The sequence below is a fragment of the Jaculus jaculus genome, chromosome 17, assembly GCF_020740685.1.
Source record: "Jaculus jaculus isolate mJacJac1 chromosome 17, mJacJac1.mat.Y.cur, whole genome shotgun sequence".
NCBI lineage: Eukaryota > Metazoa > Chordata > Mammalia > Rodentia > Dipodidae > Jaculus > Jaculus jaculus.
In genome coordinates this window covers 15,190,154-15,204,890 of record NC_059118.1, presented here as the reverse complement: position 1 = coordinate 15,204,890, position 14,737 = coordinate 15,190,154, and the positions used below count along the sequence as shown (strand labels likewise).

The 14,737-nt window shown below is 41.1% G+C and overlaps 1 protein-coding gene across 9 annotated transcripts in view; it reads left to right on the top strand.

The window, feature by feature from the left end:
- The window catches only part of Lrrfip2 (LRR binding FLII interacting protein 2), a 122,303-nt gene that overhangs the window by 43,737 nt on the left and 63,829 nt on the right, over positions 1–14,737 (top strand). For 8 of the 9 annotated variants that reach the window (XM_045136667.1, XM_045136663.1, XM_045136665.1 and 5 more), the window contains exon 4: positions 3,103–3,189. In XM_045136667.1, the coding sequence (XP_044992602.1) occupies positions 3,103–3,189 (87 nt within the window). Of the gene's footprint in view, positions 1–3,102; positions 3,190–5,593; positions 5,645–10,635; positions 10,693–10,788; positions 10,834–14,737 lie in introns of all 9 variants that reach the window. The other variant, XM_045136659.1, reaches the window with a different exon arrangement.

Genomic DNA, 14,737 nt, shown 5'->3' with positions numbered 1-14,737 from the left:
CAGAAATCTGTGGAGTACAGTCATGCAGGGAGACCACATGCCTGTCCTATGTGGAACAGGCTCTGATTGAGAGGACCTTATTTCCCTCCCTCCCCCTACTTTCCCCTTTGAAACTCTACTCTTCATCATACTCTTTCCCCCTCTCAATCAGTCTCTTTCATTTTGATGTCATGATCTTTTCCTTTTTTCCTCCTATTATGATGGACTTGTGTATGTAGTGTCAGGCACTGTGAGATCATGGATATCTAGGCCATTTTGTGTCTCGAAGAATAAGGTTGTAAAGACTCCTAACCTTCCTTTGGCTCTTACGTTCTTTCTGCCACCTCTTCTACAGTGGATCCTGAGCCTTGGAAGGTGTGATAGAGATTTTGCAGTGCTGAGCACTCCTCTGTCACTTCTCAGCACCGTGGTGCCTTCTGAGTCATCCCAAGGTCACTGCCATCTGGAAAGAGAAGCTTCTCTAACCAAAAGTAAGAGTAGCATTCATATATTGGTGTGAATATTAAAAGAAGTGCAGCTGGGTGTGGTGGCACACACCTTTAATCCTAGCACTTGGGAGGCAGAGGTAGGAGAATCACTGAATTTGAGGTTACCCTGAGACTACATAGTGAATTCCAGGTCAGCCTGGGATAGAGTGAAACCCTACCTCGAAAAACTAAAAAAAAAAAATTCCAGGTCAGCCTGAGCTAGAGTCAGACCATACCTTGAAGAGAGAGAGAGAGAGGGAGAGAGAGAGAGAGGGAGAGAGAGAGAGAGAGAGAGAGAGATATGCTTACCAGGCAGTATATATACGTTTAGCCAGACACCAGCAGACATTATACATTATATCACTAGGGCTCATGACTACCTCTGTTGTAGGTTTTCAGTATCAAGGGTATTCCCTCCCATGGAGTGAGCCTCCATTAGAGAGTGGTTGGTTTTTCCCATAACAGACATGCCACTATTATACCTGTTGGCTCATTGGGCCTGGCTGGCCAGATTTAAGGCTTGCAGTGTCCACTGTTGAGTATCTTCACTGGTGATTTCTCTCTCTCTCCCACTGAACTTCATGAAGCATAGCTTTTCCACCTCTGTCAGCAGGTCTACATGGAAAACATTTTCAGTTCAGTCCCAGCAGGATTTCTCAGTGACCTTGCAGCCCAAGTATGTGGAGTCTTCAGCAATAGGGTCTTACCATCTATTCCTGGTAGGAAACCAAGGTCCTCAGCAATGGCCTGTAATGTTTTGGGGGTGTCACTGACCTTCCTGGATAACAACTCACTGGAAGGTATCCCATCCCTGGCAGTGAAAATTTTCTAATAACAATGTATGGCTCCCGTGTGTTCATTGTCCAAAAAAGTAGGTTTCCATATGACTTATTTATATCCTCTTAGATTCTGATTAGCTCTCCCTCCACTTTTCCTTTATTTAGTCTCTTCCCCTGACCTCACTTAGGCCTTTTCACCCCCGACTAATGTGTTCTACTTATATATGTACAATACCATCCTATTAAGTACCCCCTCCCTTTCTATTCCCTTTATATCCCTTTTTTAGCTTACTGGCCTCTGCTCCTGAGTTTTATTCCTATTCACATAGAAGTTCACTCATTTGGGCTGGAGAGATGGCTTAGCGGTTAAGTGCTTGCCTGTGAAGCCTAAGGACCCCGGTTTGAGGCTTGGTTCCCCAGGTCCCATGTTAGCCAGATGCACAAGGGGGCGCACGCATCTGGAGTTCATTTGCAGAGGCTGGAAGCCCTGGCGCGCCCATTCTCTCTCTCCCTCTATCTGTCTTTCTCTCTGTGTCACTCTCAAATAAATAAATTAAAAAAAAATTAAAAAAAATAAAAAAAAAAAAGTTCACTCATTTGTAGCTAGGATCCACATATGAGGGAGAACATGTGATGTTTGGCTTTCTGGGCCTGGGTTACCTTACTAAGTATAATCTTTTCCCAATCCATCCATTTTTCTGCAAATTTCATTTTTCTTTACTGCTGAATAGAACTCCATTGTATAAATATGCCACATCTTCATTATCCACTCGTCAGCTAAGGGACATCTAGCTTTTTTTTTTTTTTTTTGCCTCTTCTTTCTTTTCATGCTGTTCCATAGAACTTTTGCTATAGCTGTAAGTAATGGGGCATCAATTGAAGATTTTAAACAGCTGAGTAACATTAGAATGTGTTTTGGAAGGCTGGTCTGTCATTTTTATGACCATGTAGATGATGAATGACAGGACAGATTCCAGAGATAGAAGGATTTTGGAGACAGTAGCACTAGTCCTGTCAAGAGATGAAGCATCCCTGTTACGACTCACCCCCCGCTGCACACACAAAGCACATGCCTGTAATCTCTGCTTTCAAGCAGGAGAGGCAAGAGTATTGCTGAAAACCCATGGCCATCTTGTTCTCCACTGAGTCCCAGTCTAGGCAGGCCTACACAAAGAGGTCTTGTCTCAGTATCCTATGACTTCATTTATATGCAATGCCCGGGATAGGCAAGTCACTAAGAGTAGTGCTGACAGGGGCTGGAGGGTTGGTTACTAATGGATTTGGGGGTTCTTTCTGAGATGCTTGCACTAGCAATGATGGTTGTACGTTTGTGTGACTATACTGAAATAAATTACAGAATTGTCTACTTTCAAGTGGAAAATTTGACATGCGAGTTATATTGCAATTTAAGAAAGACAGACATACAGGCACCCTGAAACAAGAAAGGTTTGAGAGAATTGACATCATATTTGGAACTGAACATTAGCAGTATCTGAAATAAAATCACAGTTGGTTCTGAAGTTTCTAGTCTGTGTGATTGAATTGATAGGGCAAGAAATGCTAGAAAAGAATAAGAAGTTTGGGGAGATATGTAGTAAAGTATGTTAAATGTGTTATCAAGGCACATCGTTCAGGTTAATGGCCCTGATTTTGGGGAGAGGTTGGGAGTAGAGAAAGGAAGGAGTGGATGTACATTAATTGAAGTCAGTCAGACTTCCTGATAGGTGGTATTTTTTTCTCTCTAACTCTTGTATAAGGTATAAGGTATATCCCATTGTTCCTTATCCCTAGACTGGGTGTACAGGTATCCTTTTTTTTTTTTTCATTTGTAAAGCTGGTTTTATGTTACTTTTCAGGCAGAAGCAAGGCTAGCAGCAAAACGGGCTGCCCGGGCAGAAGCAAGAGACATACGCATGAGAGAACTGGAACGACAGCAAAGAGAGGTAATTTGGGGAAACAGCCATATTTCATGTCTTTCCTCTCCACCTCTAATCATACTTGCTTGTGTGACTATGTGAATCAGATTCCTTTTGAAGACTGGCATAGTCTAACCTGATACATGTATTTTAACAAGCCATTGTATACCAGCAGATTAAATGTAAATTTGCTTTTTTTAAAACTATTTATTTGTTTGAGAGAGAGAGAGAAAGAGGCAGAGAGAGAGAGAATGGACACCCCAGGGCTGCCAGCCCTGCAGACAAACTCCAGATGCATGCACCTTCCTTGTGTGTCTGGCTGACGTGGGTCATGGGGAGTTGAACCTTGGTCCTTTGGCTTTGCAGGCAAGCACCTTAACTGCTAAGCTATCTCTCCAGCCCCCCCCCCCTCTTTTTTTTGAGGTCGGGTTTCACTCTAGCTCAGGCTGACTTGAAATTCACTATATAGTCAGAGGGTGACCTCATGGCAGTCCTCCTACCTCTGCCTCCTGGGTGTTGGGATTAAAGGCGTGTACCACCATGCCCCGCTGCAAAGGGCTTTTTTGGAACAAGGCATTACAGTGATACCGTGATAGGGAAATCTCCAGGTTGGGCAGACTCTCTCTTTTCAGGGTGTTGTTTTATTTTTAGGTAAACAGTTCATAATGTACACAAACAGAAGAAGGGATATTACAGAACTATCTTGGGAAAAGGATGGATCATTAAAAGAGAGATGGCTTAGTGGTTAAGGCATTTGCCTGTGAAGCCTATGGACCCAGGTTCAGTTCCCTTGTACCCACATAAGCTGGATGCATAAGGTGGCTCATGTGTCTGGTGTTCATTTGCAGTGGCTAAAGGCCCTGTTGGATCCATTATTTCTGGCCCCCTCTCTCTCTCTCGCAAATAAATTTAAAATAAAAATATAGGGCTAGCGAGATGGCTTAGTGGTTAAGCGCTTACCTGTGAAGCCTAAGGACCCCGGTTCGAGGCTCAATTCCCCAGGACCCACGTTAGCCAGATGCATAAGGGGGCGCCCACGTCTGGAGTTCATTTCCAGTGTCTGGAGGCCCTGGCGCGCCCATTCTCTCTCTCTCTCTGTCACTCTCAAATAAATAAATAAAAATGAACAAAAAAATTAAAAATGTAAAATAAAAATTAATTTAAAAAATGATCAGGGGGACTGGGAGAGGAGGCAAAACTAAAGACTCTAGTCCTCACTCACACCTCATTGCTGGTCTTTTGAAAGAGCAGCTGCACAAGTCTGGTCTGGGCATGGTGGCTGCCTGCACGGTCACAGTCCTCACTGTCAGTCCTGTATTGATCCTGTGTATTCCACTGATACAGGGCAATGACTCTGTTTTGGCTATGTTGAGCCCAGTTGGAGCTGGGCTGGAAGTTTTGAAGTGGAAGGGCTTGACATGATGTGCAGAGGCCCAGGCAGAGCATCAGAAGGGATGTCAGTTTCTCCCAGCTAGTTAGCAGAACCCTTAATTTTACCACCTTGAAGTTTATTTAGTAATGTAGGGAAAAAATTCATGTAAAAAGTAGAAGAAAAGAAAAAAACAGCCAGGCATGGTGGCATATGCCTTTAATCCCAGCATTCGGGAGGCAGAGGTAGCATGGCTATGAGTTCAAGGCCACCCTGAGATTACATAGTGAGACCCTACCTCCGAAAACCACAAAAGAAAAAGAGAAAAAACTACAAAATTGGAACAATTCCCTGTCCCCCCTCCCATTTTGTGTTTAAAAATAAAAGTCTATGTATATGACTAAACAAAGAAGTGGTTTAATCAATTCCTTTTTTTGTCTGTTTGGTTTTGAGGTAGGGTCTCACTCTGGCCCAGGCTAACCTAGAATTCACTGTGTAGTCTCAGGGTGTCCTTGAACTCACAGCAGCCTTCCTACCTCTGCCTCCCGAGTGCTGGGATTAAAGACATGTGCCACCATGCCTGGCTTTAATCAATAGTTTGAAGTGTAAAGTTATAATTCTTTTATGTTTTTCTGTAGTTTGCATATTTTTAGTATGCTTTTATTGTCAAAAATAAAAGTAGGAAAAAGCATTTAAAAACTATATATATAGCTATATAACTATATATATATATTTCTTAAACCTTGGATATAGTTTCATCTAGTGATACAGTTTCACATTCAAGTTCTTGTCTTGAAATGTAAATGTTGCAATGCATTGCCTGTATATTCCCAGCATTATACTAAATGATAACAGGAAACAATTAATTCAGGTTCCCTAAACTTCAGAAAACTGTGCATCTGTTTATTATTGAACACATTCTGCCTGGTAATTTCTTACGTTTTCAGAGTGCATCCTTGAGACTCCAACCATTATTCTGTAGGCAAGCGTAGATGATTAGGAATTTTGGGAGAGTGCAGTATGTTGGCAACTACTCAGTCCATGTAACTTTTGCATTTGTAGCCCTCTCATCATTCCTTTGACTGGAAATGGGGACAGATTCACAAGTGGCTGGTAGGCCAGGATTGCCTGTCCTGCATGTTGTGATAAACTGCTGAACTAATGCAATATTGAAGTAAACATTGACTAATGGTTTGCAAAGTAGGAGTGTTTGGCCTGTGTGAACCTCAGTGTCACAGCCTGTCTGTTCTGCTCATACTGGATCAGATGTGTACCTGAAGTCCAACCATTTTCTTTTGTGGTCAGTAGCCTTACTTTCAACTCATGAGTGCCCTGGTCAAGAAAGACTAAATAAATGAACATGTATTCTAATTTATTTATTTATTTAGGTTTCTCATGGTAGGGTTTAATGCTAGCCCTTGCTGACCTGGAATTCAGTATGTAGTCTCAGGGTGGCCTCAAACTCATGACCCTCCTACCTCTGCCTCCCAAGTGCTGGGATTAGAGGTGTGCACTACCACGCCTAGCTTTTATTTTCTTTTTATGAGATTGTTCTTTTCTACCTCAGATCGCTCCTTCCTCCTTCCCCTCCCATGTTTAAAAAGTACCTCCACTGGCTCTTCATTGGGAAATGATCCAAGTCATTCTTCCATGTCTTCTTAAAATTACCTTCATTATTTTTACTGTTACTAACTTTGACTTTCTCAGCTCCTTTTCAAGTCCCCTACAACCATTTTCAAATTTGTTAGCTATAGAAGCACTTTATAAATCAATAGAATGTTAGTTACTGTGAATCACTTCTAACTTGAGCTTCTTTTTCAAGGTTCCCCAGCCTCCTTCTGTTGTGACTAGGTTTGGAAAGTAGAGTGTGAAGCCCTAAAATATTACACAGACATTTGAAAGTATCTGCACTCCTATGGGCAATGTTTATAGGATTCATTTCTGCCCCGGTTTTCTCAAAGAAGTCTGTGATTCCCATAGAACCAAGAACTAACTCTGTTGTGCTTCATAAACAGATCCCTTCTAGAGCAGCGCTGTTAGGGACTGTGGGATCCTTGAATTTACAACAAGCACTGTGACATCATCTTATGAAACAGGAAAGGAAGCCTGCTGACTAAAATGAAGTAGCTCCTCACGTGTGTGTGTGTTAGTTTGGAGTGGAATCTGTACCTTGAAACTATAGCTAGTTTAATTAGCTTTTTCATATTTTACTTTGCTTATTTACAAGGGGGGAGGGAGCGAGCACATGGGAATGAGAATGAGCGTAGGCGTGGTCGCACACAGTCTCTCCTCACCACGCTCGTGTCAGACGCGCGCCCCACTTTGTGCGTCTGGCTTTATGTGAGTTCGTGTGTGTGTGTTTTACTGGGGCCTGGTGTATGCTTTATGTGAGCACTGGGGAATTGAACCAGGTCAGCAGGCTTTTCAAGTAAGCATTGTTAACTGCTGAGCCACCTCCCCTGCCCAGTTAGTTTTAATGTATCTTTTTAAAAAATTATTTATTTGAGAGAGGGAGAGAAAGGCAGATAGAGAATGGGCATGTCAGGTCCTCCAGCCACTGCAAACAAACTCCGGACGCATGCGCCACCTTGTGTATCTGGCTCACATGGGTCCTAGGGAATCAAACCTGAGTCCTTTGGCCTTGCAGTCAAGCACCTCAACTGCTAAGGCATTTCTCCAGCCCTAATGTATCTTCTTGCACGTTATATTACTGGCTTGTATTACTAAAATGCATTAAGGATATTTCGTGTGAGTAAAAAAATGACTTAATGCATGTCTTCATCACTTAAAAAGTAGGTTCCTTTTGAAAAAAAAAAAAAGACTTAAAGCTATGTGTAGTGGTGCATACCTTTAATCCCAGCACTTGGGAGGCAGAGGCAAGAGGATACCTGTGAGTTCAAGGCCACCCTGAGACTGCATAGTGAATTCCAGGTCAGCCTGGGCTAGAGTGAAACCCTGCCTCAAAATAATAAAACAAAAAAAATCACTTTATATATCACAGAAATAGTTTGTTGTTTTAATCATGTATTATAATTGTAAAATGGTCTGATTTCAATATCTTAGGACAGACCAGAAACAAAGTTAAAAATAAAAGCATATATTAAAAGTCTGATATTTCTGTGTTCAGAGGTTTTGAAGGTAAAAACTGCTCATGTATATTTAATTCAGTGATGTATGTGCAGTTTGAATAGTGAGAGTGTTAGATCTCATGGCAGGGGGAGCAGTTTGGAGGCTTAAGATGTAGCTGGTGACTAACCTGATCTTGATCCGCAGCTGGGACTTGGATGCCTACACCGAAGGTGGGAATTTGTTTCAGATGGGAGCAATTGTCACTTCTCACCTCTTCTGACACTGGCTTTTAGTCCTTTCAAACAGATGTTTTTTCCCCTTTGGTTTTCCAAGGTAAGGTTTCACTCTAGTCCAGACCTGGAATTTACTATGTAGTCTCAGGGTAGCCTGGAACTCAGTGATCCTCCTACCTCTGCCTCCCAAGTGCTGAGATTAAAGGTGTGCACCATCATGCCAGCCTTTCAAACTTGATTCTTCCTTTCACTTCAGATCTTTCGCTATGTTCTCTTGTTTGTGAGCTCACAGAAGTTACCATGTGATATTTATGATATAAACTATAAGGGGCTAGTAAGTTTTCAGTGAAATAAATTGTGCACATGCACAAAATAGGACTGTCAAATGCAAGAAAGTTCTCGTAGTAAACATTTCCCTTAGCGTCAGTACGTTTTTTTGTCAGACTGTGTTGGGATGAGTGCGGAGCTCAAGGGCATGGAGTTCAGCAACAAGGGTGCTACTGTGAAGCCTGTGCTGGGGCTTTCTATCTTGTCTCCATGCCACCTTGTTGGACAGGCACACTTTCCATCTTATGGACAAGAGGATGGGGGATTCGTGACATTCCTGACATGCTTTAGTCATTGGCAGAGCCGGAGGATGAAGGTGTGAGAGAGTGGGACAGCTGCTGATAGGTAGGGAGGTGAACCAGCAAGGAGGAAAGGACCTCAGTCCTGCTGGACCTACACCTCCTCGGAACCTAGCCAGCTTCCCGTGGGCCCGGGACTGTGAGTTTAAACTGGATGCTGCGGTCAGTATCCTACTCGGGCATGACTGCACGGGTAAACACAGTTTCTGATTCTTAATTTGAAACTGAAGGAGCAGCTGCAGCCCCTACTTAATAAATAGTATAGGTTCACAGAGAACGTGAGCAAGGTGTTATTGTACAGCTGGCTTTTCTTTACATAAAATCATTTCAGCCTCATTTGAAGTGAACTTGTAAAAGCAGAGCATGCTTCATTGCCATTAATTTAAATATAACAAGATACACATTTTCTGGATTTTTAAAAATTTATTTTTATTTATCTTGAGAGAAAGATGGAGGGGAGAAAGAGAGAGACAGGAAAGTTGGGGGGGGGGAATGGGTGCACCAGGGTTTCTAGCCACTGCAAACAAACTCCTGACGCATGTGCCACCTTGTGTATGTGTCTTTTGTGGGTCCTGGGAAATTGAACCTGGATCCTTTGGCTTTGCAAGCAAGTGCCCTAACCACTAGGCAATCCTTCCAGCCCCCAAATGTTTTTATACTTTATTACTCCTTTTGAAAAGCTCAATCATCACAAATAAAGTCATTGCAGAATCATTACTCCTTCTGCTTTTTTTTTTTTTTTTGAGGTAGGGTCTCACTCTAGCCCAGGCTGACCTGGAATTCACTATGTAGTCTCAGGGTGGCCTCGATCCTTCTATTTCTTCCTCCCAAGTACTGGGATTAAGGGCATGCACCACCACGCCCGGTTTTCCTCCTGCTTTCTGTCAGCTTCAGTATAGGCCTCTGCAGTTCGTGTGTGTGTGTTTTACTGGGGCCTGGTGTATGCTACACAAATGCTCTACCACTGAGCTATATTACTATATTGCTCTCTTTTTACTTTTTATTTTGAGACAGAGTCTCAGTAAGTTGCCCTGACTGAAGCAGTGAACTGGTTATGAACTTCCTGGTCTAGATAGTTACTGTGTCACTCATGATGGCAGCCAGTCCTCAGGTAGCCTGGCTGCCTGGGCGTGTTGCAGCCTTGCTTCATTTTGGAGAAGATAGTACTGGTGTTGACAGCAGTGAACCCAGTTAGGCATTCTTTGTAGATCGAGTCTCAGTGCACAGTAGACATTTTAGACTGAGATTCTGAAACATTTGAATTTCCTTAGGGTTTCAGGCAGCTGTATTATGGGACTAGCCATTTGATTTCACATGCCCCAGGGTTTGGTGCTCCATTGCTCATAGCTAAATGTGGAAAATTTAGAATTGCATGTAACTTAGTTAATTGTTAGCCTGTGGAAAATCTTTTTATGAACTGCTTAAGGCATGACTTAACTGTCAACTTTCAAGTATTTATGTTTCTTCTGAGTAATTTTTAAAAATTTTTCATATTACTAGTACACAGTCTTTTTGCTTATTTCTTTTCTTACTCAATTATGATGACAAAAGACAAAAAATTCTATACAGTGAGCACAAAACTATAACCCTAATATAGTTCCTTACATCTGTGACAAAGTGAATTTCTTCCCACCCTGCATCAACTAACATTTGCAGTAAAAAAAAATAAATATCTACTTTTTTTTTTTTTTTTTAGTTTTTCGAGGTAGGGTTTCACTCTATCCCAGGCTGACCTGGAATTCACTATGTAGTCTCAGGGTGGCCTTGAACTCTCGGTGGTCCTCCTACCTCTGCCTCCCAAGTGCTAGGATTAAAGGTGTGCGGCACCACGTCTGGCTAGCATCTACTTTTGATGCTCAGCTCAACATCTGTTTGTTAACTATACGTATGTGTTTTCATTTCAATATATTGAGTCTTTTTTGGAGTATATAACTAACATCCTATAAGTGTTCAGATACCCATATACCTGATGAAATAGAAACATTTCCAAAATGATTTCTACCTTCTTTCCACCCAAAGCATGTGACTGCCTAACTCAGCTTTGCAGCTAAGTGCCCATAATATGTCCCCACCGCGCAGACATGCTGCGTGTGCTCTGGCTGTTCTTTGCAACTTTGTTCTGATAAATAGCTGCTTGCTTGTTGGTTAACTCTCCATATACTTTCTCCTTGCCCAGGAAGATTCAGAAAGGGCCAGGTCTTCCCATCGATCCAGTCGCCGTCGTTCTTACCTGGTTGGTAGCAATGTATAAACTTACCCAGTAATTTTCCTCATTGACTTAATGTAGTCACTTACAAACTTTAAACATGTTTATTTTTATCTTTATCAGGGAGGTGAGGATACGCTGTCTCTTCGCAGTCTTGGCAGTCACAGGGTTGGTATTTTAAGTAGTTTGCACACCATGATAGCAAAGCTGCTTTCTAAGTGTGAGCTTCCTCCAGCACGACTCATTATGAAACACTTGACAGTAGTCATCAGTTCCTTTGCCTTATTTTTGTTTTTTAATTTTTATTTATTTATTTGACAGAAAGAGGGAGAAAGAGAGGGGCAGAGAGAATGGGCGTGCTAGGGTTTCAGCCATTGCAAACGAACTCCAGATGTATGTGCTGCCCCCTTGTGCACCTGGCTTACATGGGTCCTGGAGAACCAAGCCTCAAACCAGGGTCCTGAGGCTTCATAGGCAAGCGCTTAACCACTAAGCCATCTCCAGCCCCTTTTTTTTTTTCCTTAAGGTAGGGTCTCACTCTAGTCCAGGCTGACGTGGGATTCACTATGTAGTCTCAGGGTGGCCTTGAACTCATAGTGATCCTCCTACCTCTGCCTCCTGAGTGCTGGGATTAAAGGCATGCGCCACCGTGCCCAGCTTCCTTTTGTTTAATGGAAAATTTTGGCAAAGTTCTTTAATTGGAAAGCAATACCTTCAAGTTATTGCTGTGAGTAAATCAATTCTAAAATCGTGAGTATTTTCATTTTAACATGTCTATTCTCATATTTTAGAAAAGATCACAAAATGATTGTGATTTTATAGAACATCTGTGTTTTTCTAATTTTTAGATTTTCCTTTTCTGTCTTAAGAATAACAATTTATTAAATGGGAAATAGCTTTGGGGTTGTCTGATGACAATTTTATTACATGTGAATAGTGGATTATTAATTTGAAATTTTTTTTGCTTGTCATATGTATGGGAATTTATGCTTTGATTAACATTTTATAGAATGTCCTAGCTTTTTTAGCATATGTTCTTATATATCAAAGTAGAACTTGCTGCCTAAAATCTTGCATATTATGCTGAAACACCCAATCTCTTATTTCTTTTTTAATGCTTTTTTGACAAAGATTTTTATTTATTTATTTATTAGAGACACAGAAAGAGAATGGGCACACCAGGGCCTCTAGCCACTGAAGACGAACTCCAGATGCATGGGTCACCTTGTGCATCTTGCTTACATGGGACCTGGAGAATCGAACCAAAGTCCTTAGGCTTAGCAGGCATGCACCTTAACCACTAAGCCATCTCTCCAGCCCCCCAATCTCTTATTTCTTAAATAATCATTATCATTATTATTCTTGGTTTTTCTTTTTTTCTGATATTTTTAAATTTTTATTTATTTGAGAGAGTTAAAGAGGCAGAGAGAGAGACAGAATGGGCACACCAGGGCTTCCATCCAGCCACTGCAAATGAACTCCAGATACATGCATCACCTTGTGCATCTGGCTTACATGGTTACTGGGTAATCAAACCTGGGTCCTTTGGCTTTTCAGGCAAGCCCCTTAACCACTAAGTCATCTCTCCAGCCCTTTTTTTTTTTTTTTTTTGGTTTTTCAAGGTAAGGTAGGTTTGATTCCTCAGTACCCACATAAGCCAAATGCACAAGGTGACACATGCATCTGGAGTCTGTTTGCAGTGGCTGGATGGAAGCCCTGGCATGCCCATTCTCTCTATCCAATAATTAAGTAAATAAATTAAAAATATTTTTTTGAAAAAAGATTGCTTAGTTCATACAGAGATAATGCCGTATACATAGATTTAGATTTTCCACCAATAAAACAGTCTTTCATGTTAAAGTATGTACTTAACTTCTTCCAAATCTTTGCATAGTGTATAAAAATGAACTATGATAAAATATTTTGACATTCTAGTTATATTTTATATTCATAAATGTATTATGCTCGTTATTTTCCTTGCTGAATGCAATCTGTTGTATTTTAGAATAAATTAATAAGATAATTTTGAATCTTAAATTTTTGGTTAAACTTTAGATATTTTTTTATTAAAGAGGGCTGGAGAAATGGCTTAGCAGTTAAGACATTTGCCTGCAAAGCCAAAAGACCCAGGTTCAATTCTCTAGGAGCCATGTAAGCCAGATACGCAAGGGGTACATGCATCTAGAGTTTGTTTGCAGTGGCTGGAGGCCCTGGTGTGCCTATTCTGTCTCTTGTGTCTCTTTCTGCTTTCAAATATATAAAAATTAAAAAAAATAATCATTTAACAAGAAGAGTATTAAAGAAATATAAGCTATGGGCTGGAGAGATGGCTTAGCGGTTAAGCGCTTGCCTGTGAAGCCTAAGGACCCTGGTTCGAGGCTTGGTTCCCCAGGTCACACGTTAGCCAGATGCACAAGGGGGCGCACGCGTCTGGAGTTCGTTTGCAGAGCCTGGAAGCCCTGGCGCGCCCATTCTCTCTCTCTCCCTCTATCTGTCTTTCTCTCTGTGTCTGTTGCTCTCAAATAAATAAATTAAAAAAAAATAAATATAAGCTAATCAGTGGCTTAAAAGTGGTTAAGAAGGGATATATTTATATATAAATTTTTCATACTCCCACTGCAGGTGCTCTGTTTTTATTTTTTTCTCTTTAGATACTTTCAAAAGAGTTAGAGTGAGTCCACCACTGCTGCAAAGTTGAGTGGCAGGAGCTGTGAAAATACTTCCCCCACTTCCATTTTTAAATTTTGGCCATTTTTTGCTTTGCATTATAATGTCTTAGAATTTTCACACACTTGTTATTAAGCTGGGCATTTGTAAATTTGTATATCACCTTAGAGAACCTTGATTTTGTCTGTTAGTTTACATGTAAATTCTAATAAGTTTTACCTAATTTAGGGGCCTTTAATTTCTGAATGAATGCAATCTGCTATTAAACGGATAAGGAAATATTTACCTATAATAGGTATAGGGCAATGAAGTTGATTTAACTCAACTTTTTTTTTTCCATTATGGTAACTATGAAAATTTGTTACTATAGGATAGACTAATGTTCCCAATATTTTTGTGGTTTTTTTTTTTTTTTTTCAAGGTAGGGTCTTACTCTATCCCAGGCTGACCTGGAACTCACTGTGGAGTCTCAGGGTGGCCTCGAACTCACAGCAGTCTTACTACCTCTGCCTCCTGAGTGCTAGGATTAAAGGCGTGCGCCACCACGCCCGGCTGTTTTTGTTTTTGAGGTAGGGTCTCACTGTAGTCCAAGCTGACTTAGAATTCACTATGTAGTCTCAGGCTGGCCTCGAACTCACAGAGATTTTCCTACCTCTGCCTCCCAAGTGCTGGGATTAAAGCTGTGCACCACCACATCTGGGTACCATACAGTTTTACGGTTCTGCTATTTATTTGCCAGTTGTTTTAAAGAACTTTACTTATGAGCTATATATTAAAAAGTCCTCTACTTTCTGAGCATATGTCTAGTGTGTAAGCATGAGCAGTACCTGGACATGAGTCAGGTGCATTTGTGGTCTTTTATGTTGTATTCTTAGGACTTTGACCTTTGCTTTTGTCCAGTTACGTTCCAGTTATTACTTTGTTGAAAGGTGACTGCCTAAAGCTATTTGGATTAGACATGCTATAGACAGTTAATTGTAAAAATAAAAAGAACAAAGGTAGTTGGAGACTGAGTCATAAAGATGACAGAGAGAAGATAGTGTCAAAGCCCTGGACTGAGAATTGAAGTCGTCTACCTCTGTTTGCTATGTCAGTAGGTCACTAACAATGTGAAGCATTAATGGCCTTCAAATATTATAAATGTTTGATTATTGGTTTGTATACTCAATGCAAGAAGATAGTAGTAGAGATCCAACATTAGGAAATGATTTTAAATCAAAGTGGTAAATATAATGGCTATTTCTCATTGGTAGCAATTTTTTCTGCTGTATATATTTAGTTTGTATATTTATATTAATGTCCTTTAAAGAATTTTGATGGGGGGTAGCCGGGCGTGGTGGCGCACGCCTTTAATCCCAGCACTCGGGAGGCAGAGGTAGGAGGATTGCCATGAGTTCAAGGCCAC